The 10,918-nt window shown below is 41.6% G+C and overlaps 1 protein-coding gene across 3 annotated transcripts in view; it reads right to left on the bottom strand.

Moving 5' to 3' along the window:
• Positions 1-1,418: 1,418 nt before the first annotated feature.
• FRMD1 (FERM domain containing 1) overlaps positions 1,419-10,918 on the bottom strand; it is a 47,896-nt gene continuing 38,396 nt past the window's right edge. For all 3 annotated transcript variants that reach the window (XM_085315537.1, XM_085315538.1, XM_085315539.1), the window contains 7 exons: positions 10,381-10,446; positions 10,129-10,197; positions 9,767-9,941; positions 7,330-7,665; positions 7,084-7,188; positions 6,275-6,354; positions 1,419-4,395 (listed from right to left, as the gene is read on the bottom strand). In XM_085315537.1, the coding sequence (XP_085171663.1) occupies positions 4,108-4,395; positions 6,275-6,354; positions 7,084-7,188; positions 7,330-7,665; positions 9,767-9,941; positions 10,129-10,197; positions 10,381-10,446 (1,119 nt within the window). In that variant the 3' untranslated portion in view covers positions 1,419-4,107. The remainder of the gene's footprint in view (positions 4,396-6,274; positions 6,355-7,083; positions 7,189-7,329; positions 7,666-9,766; positions 9,942-10,128; positions 10,198-10,380; positions 10,447-10,918) is intronic.

Genomic DNA, 10,918 nt, shown 5'->3' with positions numbered 1-10,918 from the left:
GCTTCAGACACAGAGCAGAAATGGGGGGCAGCAGCAGTAGGATAGGGACAGTAGGTAGGAGAAACCCAGACAAGTAAGAAGAGGCTCTGAGCAGGAGACGCCTTGCCAGTCAGGGGAAGCACCACCACTGGCTGGCAAGCAGTGAGGGCACAGCTCGCCCTCGCCCCTGTGGGGCCTTGCATCCAGTTCTTGCTTGCATGTCTTCAGGCCCTTAAAAAAAAAAATCATCATCTTTAGTTTCACAGACCTCACTGCCAAGAACTTCCTGGAGAAACTGCTTTCATTTGACCTAAAATACTTAAGAGCATTTTMAAACGCCCCGAGTAAGCTTCAGCAGAACAGATGCTGCTTAAGCACCCTCAGAAGTTACCTCCATGCAGCACCCACACCTCACCATGGGTGAGGTGCAGTAACAACATCTCCCCCATCCCAGGCTGCCTCACRTTTATTGAATGCACATGGGATTCTCTGGTACTGTAAGTCCCATCTTCAGAGACAAAACTCATCCTAGCAGGCAGGAAGGCACTATCATGATTTTATCTCCATAGAAAACTGCATTTGGAACCAAACCTCTTCCTCTCCACATCCCTGAGCCAGAGTTGTATGAGAGTTGCTGAAGTCTTTGAGACTTTATATACTGGAAACACAGCAGGTACTAGAGAAAAATGCAAATTATGGGGGGAAGAGGTGAGGTCAAAAGATTAAGGGCAACAATAAAACACTGAAGTACATTTTTTTAAAAATTAATCTATCTTTCCTTTGAATACTAGCTTTAGTAGTCCATAACATAGAAAAAAAGGAAAATGAACTTATGAAGGAATCCCAGTCAACAAGCTACTCCAAAGAGATGCAGGTGATTTACTATGGCGTTCTTTCAGAGATTTGTCCACTGAGAAAATACAAGCTGTGTAACTTGGAAAAAAATGAAAATATGTTTATATTCTGAAAAAATTTTTTTTTCTTTTGTGTGTGCCAGATACTAGGCCAGCATGTTAGACAGTATGTGGGTGACAGTTCAGCAGCATTTTGAAGCACAGGGTAGTGTGCCCAGCCTCAGATGCAGCCCCAAGGAGGATACTGCCAGGTTCTCTCCATACCATGCAGAGTTGCCCAAATACTGTTTTCTTGACTAACCCCAAGTGTGTCTGTCTTTCCCCACAGCAGCCTAACTTTATTTAGATTCAGCTCCCATTAGCACTCCTGCTGACTCCAACCAGCTGGACTGGGTCTTTAATGCATGACAGAGACTCACAAGGAGAAAAAGGAGTTGTTCCACTGCCTACAGCGCTTATAGTTTGACTCCAAATCTGCTACTAGATTGTAACATATGTGAGCTCAGATTTATTTCCACAACCTATATATCTCTAGTGAAAGATGTCACTGACATCAACCMCCTGAAAAAAATTGACACAATTACSTTTTTCTATCCATACTTTATTGCAGGTGTATACATAATTAATTATACTTTATTTTAAACAAGAAATTCCTTTCATGGAAAGGAGGAATGTTTACCATTAAAATAGAGTGATTATACCATGAGTATATTACAAATATGTACAAATACTGGCAGCTAGTTTCTAACATCAGYTGATAAATGTTTATGTTATCCTCTACCAAACTAATCAAAACCAAAATAATAAGCAATTTAAGTTTGAAGACAACAAAATCTATTACTACCAGGAACATTTTTTTTTCATACAAAAATTTGCATAATAGATATTCACAGTGCTTGTAAGATATTAATTCATTTTCMGTCTACACACAAAAAAGTGTCCAGTCTCCCCTTCATATACATATGTAATTTATAGTACTGGAGGGAGCTGTGTAGACAAATGAAAGACAGTCAAACTTGGAGAGCTTTCACACAAGCCATGAATAAATACACCCCCCTCCCCCTCCAAGTATATAGGCATCAAAAGCAATGAATGCACATGCAAGAACCAACTACATTGGTTTTTAGGCATTGGTATATTTTGTAAACCAGCAACATTAACATTACAGCATTTTAAAACAGTGGGAACAGGAGTTCAAGTGTACATAGAAATACTGTTTTTATGTCATCTTAGCAGAAATAGAAATACCCAGAGTTCCAACACATGCTCATTCTCACCAATTCCATTTAATGCTTGGTAACACTAAAAAGAAAACACAAAGCTGATTAATGTCAACAAACTTTTCAGGTAAGCTGGTTAGGCTGAAGTAGGTATGAATATGATTGCCTTTGAGAAAACAAGCACGAATGGTTGCGAGCATGTCTCATGTTTTATGACAGCTTTCTAAACAGCTATACCCACTATAAGCCTTTTTTTCCCCCCTAGTAAATGACTTTTGACAGAACCATGAGTAATTATACGTAAATCAGCATGTGTGGGAGAGCAACAGGTAAGCAGAGCTGTCACATCAAAATTCCCTGCTTTTTCATTAAAAAATGAGCACCACCAGAGTAAGACCTATCTATCCAGTGCTACAGCTGGTTTTATTCTGTGGAAGAACAAGATTGCTTCCTGCAGCACAGCTACCAGCCTCCTGGGTCTTGGATATGCCCCTTTCCATAGCCTACTGCCAAACAGGCCCCAGGTAGCAGGAGGCTAGACTATCTTGTTCATGAGCAGACAGATGCTCTCTAACCCTTTAGAGTCCATTTAGGAGAGTTTATTTTGGATACAGGAAAAAACATCTTCAGTATTTTGTAAAGGCATTTTTAGCTTTGCTTGGAATAATGGAAAAAAATGCTGGGAATCAACATGCAGAAGGAGGGAGAAGACGACGGGGAGATAGGGAACAAAAAAAATCAAATAAATATTCCTTTCTTATTCCTTTAGAAGGTGACAAGATGTTTTTTGCATMAAATAAAATGCTTTAATTAAACAGCACAATAATGATGATTGTATCAGTGAGAGCCAACATAGCAAGCCCCATAGGACTCAAAATCACCATGCATGTTCTCCTGGCTAGAYACACAACCCCACTACACTTCCACCATCATGGGCCCTACAGCATCATTCACCCACACTTACACACACACTATCCAGGACTAAATTGGACAAAGTCACTAATAACTACCTGATTTGTCCTTCCAAAGTGACTTTTTCCAGCCTGTACTTGCCTCCTAAGCAAAGGACAAAAATTCTGAGGAATAGATTTATTAAAAATAAAGTACAACCTAAAAAGTATGATTCAAAATAAGGGGTGATCATGCTTGGACAAGTTTTCCAGTCACACTCCCATTTTCAAGAGCCAGTCAATTAGCATTGTCATCTTGGCTGCTTCTGAGAGAATAGAAGACAAGTCGCTTGTTTTCTTCTCTCTCTCGTCTCCTCTAGGCTATAAGAATGTACCTACCAATCTAATCATGGCAGTACTATAGAGACGACAGTTCTATTTCTTGCATTAAAAAAAAGGGGGGGGAGGAAGAAAAACAGAAAACAGATAACCACACTATATTTGGCCAAATGCTTAAAACAAAACAAAAACACYTAGAAATAAACTCACATCAGAGCAGATCTTGTGCCAAGTAAAGCAAACAGGCGACTTCTATTCATTACAAARAGAACAGGCTGGACTTTTCCATACACATACCTCCCAATATTCTCGGGGTATATCCTGGCCTGACACCTGTTGGCAGCATTGGCAGCACAAACTCAAGGCAGCGAGTCTATTTGTGTACTAGCATTAACATAAATGGATCATAAGAGAAAGGCAGAAAGCTAAACTGACATGGACTGTTTAATTTCTTTCTGATAAATCCATTGACATATTTTTTTGATTTTTTTTTTTGATTTGTTTTTTTTTTTAACAACTCAGTACCAGTTCTGGTCCACTATTTGAGGGTTTTATATCAGTTATGTCACTTCTAATGGTACAGGCTACTTCCATTTTCTTCTAAACAGATGCTTCAAATGCCAAATTAAGTGCTACACTCCAGTTAATTGCCCTGTAGTCAGGTCTGCAAAAGTGATGTCACTTACTGATTATGGAGCTGAGTAACAAAGCTGTTAACAATCTCCTGCAAGAACCAGATTGACATCACATGTGTTAATGAGGTATATATAATCACTTCTGTTTCCATGATGAGCTGTTCCCTGATGTGGAAGAGCTCCAATCTCATTACACTACAAATTCCTCTGGGAGCTGGTCCTCTCCCAGAAGATCCAAGGAGAGGCAGTTCATGGATCGCTTCCCATAAAGAGCAGACTTGGTTTTGCAGTCCGCTGTGGAATAAACACAGCCATAGATAGCCAGCTTATCCTCCAGGGTGCAGCCGAATGTGTAGCTGTGAGATGTGTCTGAAGACAGTGAGGCACTTAGTGGTGGATGCTGGTGCTTGTAAAGGCGGATATCATCCAAACTCTGGCTGTGCTGGTCTGTGCAGCTCCTGCCTTTGGGCGGTCTGACCTGCCAGTTTAGTACGAGACACACAAATAAGAATTATGAGCTCAGACACAGCCTAAGGACGCTGGCTGTGCATGCTTAATCTTTCCAAAACTGTTCCTCTATTCCTTCAAATCATCGTCTTGGCTTTCTGAAAGATACTGGCTTAACAAAGAAGCTGTGAACTCAAGTGCACTCAGCTGCCTTTGCATGTTGAGCCAGATCCTGATCTTTGTACACTGTATCCTCAGTGTCCAATACATTGGACTAAACACTGACAGAAGTAACATCTAATGAACTGATGCTTCTTGGCAGAATTAYGCAGTCAGCTGCACCCATGGGCAATGTATACATTAAAACACAAAAAAATATCCCAAGTGCTTTAACACACTATATGGGTTAATTAAAGTCTCATGAGCTGAAAGAAGTTCAGAAAGCAACTATGCAAATGAACAGATTAAGGTATCCAAAATTCACTAAGTGCCACATACAGTTCCATCTACATAACACTATTCAGAAATGAAGAAAACAGAAGCAATGAACCAACAGTAATTCTCAGATGCAGGCGTTGTTCTACACAAGGTGTAGTGAATTATCCTTTATGGAGGAATTACTARCTATCTGATAAATTTCCAATGTCCCAGCTAGTTTTTCTTGTTCTGCCTCTTGACAATTAGCTTTAAATGCTAGTTTTAAGGCTGATTTCAATAACATGACATTTAAACCAAAATACTTATGTAAGTAATATAGAAAACTGCCTCCCAGACCCACTACTCTTGCACACTGGATGGGAATTAAAAAAAAAAACACTCTGATGAAACTCTGTGTTGGCTAACTGTGCACTTCGGAACAGACATACACCAATACTGGCCAATGGTAAGAAACAGAATCCTGCACTGTTTAGTTACAACTTAAAACACACACTTTAAAAGCAAGATGCTTGCTCTCTGCCTTGCACACTTCAGTCCTTCCACYGAAATACAGAAATAAGTTCAGAGTTTGTATTGCACAGTCTTCATCTTTGGAAAAGAATAAACCAGCAATTACAAGCCAAAATAGTCTGTTAAGTGCTAAGTGAAAATTCCTTATCATTCTTGATTGTGTCCAGTAGGAGGCATGAAAAGAGAAGGAAAAAAAAATACCCTAAGGAATGACTCAAGTCCTTGATCAGAAAAGAAGTGGGAGTAAAGGGGAAAAGGAAGAACAGATTTTTAAATTCTTTGAGCAGATAAGGCTGATTTGGATTCAGTGACAGAAGAAACAGTGGAGACATTTTTAAATCTTTCTGCCCCTGTCAGTGCAGCTCAACTTTGAAAAGTAATAATGTCTCGCCTTTAAAAAAAGGCAAATAATGTTTTTCCACAACACAACCTATAATATAACATATTTTACCATACATAGTTGCCTTTTCTCACGGGTTTGATAAAAAGATGTTGACAACAAAGRGTCCAGCACACATAGTATAATCATACAAATGATAGTAATTAGAACTTGAGGGTCTAGTTTTGCTCAGATGTGAGCTGCTTCCAGCTTCAGGGGCAGGAAAACAATCAACTTTGGAACCCACATCCAGACTGCATGGATGGTCTTGGCTCTATGTTGCACTGAAAATGTATAAGTGGCTTACTCATCATTTCCTCTCTGGAAGCCTAAGGGATATAATAACTGGCTTGCAAGATTTCCACGTTGATCACTCCAAACCTCTTCATACTATTCTGGACCCAAATGCTGCTGTCATCCTATCCCTGMTAGGAATAGCTGGCAAACAGCTGTTTTCAGTTACGCTATTCAAATCAGTTAAATCCAGACCAACCAAGTTCACCTGATTTACAGCTGTCTCTATTACACTAGAAGCTGGTTAAATGTCCACACACAAACCCTCCTGCCAAACATCTCTCCTTACCTGATGAAGGGATTCCACACTTTGGCCTCTCATCTTTATTAGCGTGACCTGCACCACAGACAGTGACTCCTGATTAATAGCTGCAAAGAAAAGGGAGGAAACAAAGAGAACTATAAGTTTGAGTTTTTACTGGCTACTGTAGAWAGGGCTGCATTACTGGCTACATTCAAGCAGTGCTATTCTATTAATATAACTATACATGAGTAAGTACCCCCAATGCTCTGAGTTTGGCTCAGAGGTGCTTTTTTGCCCTTAAGGATCAATGTTAAACTCCACCCTCCCCCAAAACCACAGCTTTTCACCAACTTGCCCATATTTACTCATCTTGCTCTGMCAGAAGGGCTACATGTCATTCACATGCTGTAAGACCAGACAGCTTCTGTCTGAGCCTATTGTCTAGCCTTCCCTATAACATGAGCCACAGAACTTCACCTGTTAATTCCTGTGCCTGGCCCGTTAACCTGTCATTGAACCCTTTAGCTGCTTTGTGGTATATAAGATTTTGAATTAAATTCCTTTACTACAAAAAGTCTGCCTCAGTTTTCCTTTTGTCATTAACTGAACACAAATAAAGTAAACTTGGTAAATTTTGAGAAGGGAGACCTTAAGGAGCAAACAGGAGAGGAGCACTGCACAGTATAGAGTACAAGCCTTCAACTCAGGAAGMGCTGGCTTGAAATCCTGTTGCAGTAGGGCAGTGAAGATAGAGCTTTCTTAGATCTCTCAGATCATGCCTAGCTTGCSAAATGCATCTGCTTATAGCTACAGCCTAAGAAAAATCACTGAGTAGTAGCAGAAAGCCATCTTACCTTGGCAGCTAGTAGCATCTAGATGAAGGGAATCAACAGATTCTCCCACAGGGGCCTCCTCTAACTGTTCTCCCTCTAAAGGCTCATCTACTGCCAGCTCAAGCTCTGTAGTAGGAAAGAGGCATAGGAGAAGGATTAGCATTACCCTTCTGCTCCAAGCTGCTTCATATTCTCTTACTCCCCATTCTCCTGCAGGGGAAGACAACTGCATGCTTAAAAATTGTTCCACATCTCCAAATTCCTTACCATCATCTTGAGAGTCATCTTCAGCCCTCCCTTTGCTGCCACTGTCAATGCCAGAGCTACCATAGCTGATGGTCGAGCTGCAGGATTTTTCTTTCCTATGTATCCTATCAATGCTGAAGGGCTCATCCACTGACATTTCCACAGATATCCGGTGCCTTGAGTCAGCCTCAATGCCAGATGTGTGAGAGCTGCCATGACTCCCTGTGGACTGGCGTGAGAGACGGTTATCCCTCCGGCTATCTCCACTGCTCCCRCTGCCACGCGAGTTCTTATCAGAAGGGTCCAGGTCCATGTCTAGCGTGTCACTGATGTAGGACTCCCGGTAGCGCTTCTTCTCTGAGAAAAACAGACATAAGAAACCAGGGGAAGCTAAGCAAGACAGAAGGAATGGTAGCAAAAAATAATCAGTAATTTCTGAGACTGGCAAAACTTGACAAAGAAGAAAATTACTGCAGCTACTGAACAGAGAGTTTTGCATTCTGTTTGCTCAACAGATACCTAGATGCCCAGCTGGCTATAACAATTACAGTTAGTCATAGATAAAGCAAGGCCAATATCTCATGAATTAGAACAGGCGGTATAGATGGTTATGGTACAGAAAATATTAGCTTACAGAATAAAGGAAAAGACTCRATCTACCTGCATAACCTAAGTGTTCAGTGTTTAAAACACAGGACCTTGACTCTTCCTCAAAACAGTCATCAATATGTAGAGACAGCCAAGAACAGGATCCCCATGATGAGCACTTACTGATCACTTCTTCCAGGGCTGGTATGTGTTACCTAAAGAGAGGTGTGCTAAGGGTGGCCAAGAAATCTATGAGACACTGTCAGACACAATGCAGGAAAAAAAAATTGTCCCACCCTAAAGCTGGAGCCAGAAGGCAGAGAAAAATGCTCCAGGGCATGTTGAATGCTTCTGTTTGGGCCACTGAATCATGTCCCCAGGTGTTACCACAATGTTGCAAGACCTGTACTTAGRTGCTGACCCACTGCAGACAATAAATGTTTGCAGAGTTCTCCTGAAATAGTGTCTGGTAAGGAAAGAGGAGTTCAAAATGCCAAAGTCAGGCAACAGCTCTAGTACAAGTCCAGGGAAGACTCGCTATCTGCAATGCCTCAGTCTTCCATCAAGACGGGAATCTATCTATTAAAGAAGAAAGACTGAATGTTTAAATGTCCACTGGACTAAGAGGAATGAGTGCTCACACAGGATAGCCTTAAGGAGGCTATTACAGAAAGGGAACAAAATAGCAGTTAGCTAGCTGACAGGATATATACCAAGTAAGAAAAAAAGGCAGATCTCATTTTGACTCTGAACATTTTTAAAAAACAGCATTTTAAATACTGCAGCTCTTTAGTTGCAATTTTTGCCCAAGTACTGCCATTTTATTGTCTGGAACCAGAAGGGACTAGCGGGAATCAGCAAAGAGACGCCTTTGAAACAGTGTAAAAGTTTTGAACTTCTTCCTGACAATAACAGGAGTTTCTTCCTGACTTGTTGTTGGATGGAACAAGGCTAAGTCCTTGCACAAGAGGAATGACTGGCTGACGTCTACTGAYTTCTGCTTCCTGATAGATGTAAAGCTACTGATAGAAGTCTTATAAACCCCACAGAATGTAGAGAATCCATTAATGGAGAATGCAGGGAACAGCAGCCAGGAAAGAACTGGAGCAAAAAGCAGTCAGAAGAAGGCTATTAAAAAAAAAAAAAGAGGAGACATCCTCCAAGCAAGGGCCTATACAATGCATTCAGAAACAGACATGGGGAGAGGCAGGCTGAGAAGTTTGAGACCCAAGGCCCCACAGAGAATAAAAATAGAAAGAAACAAGCAGGGAGGGGATAAAATGACTGAAGTCTTCCTAGAAGGATACCAGGGACTCTCAGAGTTCAAGCATCATCCCTACAGAGATGGGACTCCACCAGAGAAGATAAGTTCTAGGAGCCTTTATCTCCTCTCAGAGTACTCCTGGCACCTGCAGCTCCTAACTAGTGGACATTATAGACTAAACTGCAAAAACTGTTTAGTAATGGGACACTAAAAAAAAATTAAGACACAAGCTCACAACTTGTACTGCTCCTTGAACAAAGGAAGATCTTAYCCCAACTGAAAGCTTTTTATTCAAGATTACTTTATCTCAGAGGCATGTGTCAAATGTGCAAAACCTGACAGCCCAAAGAGCAGAGACCTCCTCTTAAAGGGAAAAATTCCCCCTTCACTGCTCACACACGCATTTTCTGATCACAATCTAGCAAGGTGAGACCAAAACCACTTCCCACTAATTGACTTGAAACAAACAGGTCTTCTRTTCTTCTCAATGTCTTCTGTTAAGGCAGAAATACCAATTAGAGAGCAGCTACTGTGAAGCCACAGCAGAAACACTAACATGCCATACTCTTACCCTTATCAGAAGTCATCTGCTCTCCTGTCACATACCTTCAGCCTCCTCCAGTTTTTGGATTTGCTTCAACACCGGCTGGATATTCAGAAAGAGCCGGTGGCTATTGCTGAGGAGCTGCAGCAAGTGCCGTGACCTAAAGGGGCAACCTGTGTAGTAAACCAATTTCCGTGCAGAGGGCAAACCATCTGGCTGGATCTCAAATTTTTTCCCCTGCATAAAGAAGAGAGATACAAGAACAGTGAACAAGAACATGTTTTCAGTCACATAACTAACAGATAGTTGCAATCTTATGCATACTAGTAACAGGACTCGACAAGGCAATTGGGTAGGCCAACAGCCTTGCCAGGTCCCAGGTTGATAGCCCAGTGCCAGATGGCCTCCATTCCGTCATACTCACTAGAAATGCTAGCTTCCCGATGTGTGACCAGGGAAAGTCATAGAGGAGCTGACGAACATGATTCACCTCCTGCAACACATCAAACTCAGAGTGACACAGGGATTGACAGGTACAGGGTAGAGTCAGCGATGTGCAAAGAATTTGCAAATAATCAGGAATATGAGATATGCAGAGCCAGGCAGTGAAGCTGTGCCTGGGGGGGCTGCACARAGTTAAACACTATACCAGAAGGCTTTCATGGCAGTCTGTTACCTGATAGATGTGCATTCCTCTAAGGGTCAGGCCCAGGATAACTGTCGGGCGGTCCTCCTTCTTATCCTAAGAGAACAGAAGAGCCTGGAGTCAAAGGTTAATCTACAAAGACTACACTCCTGTTCTGCACCTACTGCATCAGAGGTAGCAGGACTGCTCACCAGGCAAATGTCATTAGCATTTTCATCCTGCTCATTTACTTTTTATTGTGCTTCTAAAAAGCACATTGCCTTGTTGGCCTTTGAAAAATTCTCTGCAATAAGAAACAGCTACGAATCCTGCCATGTTGCAAGTCTTGAGCATTTCACCAACAGCAAACACCCAACACTCCAGACTGCCCTGGACAGAGAATCCTGTAGCTTCAGTCATTTGAGTGCATGGACAGTTACTGCTTCTCAGAGGTAATTTGCAATTGATTCCCTCTTATTGCCGTGTGCTGCCTCTGCTATCCCTATGAACACACATGGTTCTCCAGGTCACAGAGAGCCCAAAATAGAAGGGATCTCTGTCCCCTTCCCTTGCCACAGTACCCCCATCC

Source organism: Rhea americana, unplaced genomic scaffold, assembly GCF_003343005.1.
Source record: "Rhea americana isolate MKP2758 unplaced genomic scaffold, rheAme1 scaffold_43, whole genome shotgun sequence".
Lineage (NCBI taxonomy): Eukaryota > Metazoa > Chordata > Aves > Rheiformes > Rheidae > Rhea > Rhea americana.
The sequence above is the reverse complement of the archived record's forward strand: the minus strand, read 5'-3'. Positions and strand labels throughout refer to the sequence as shown.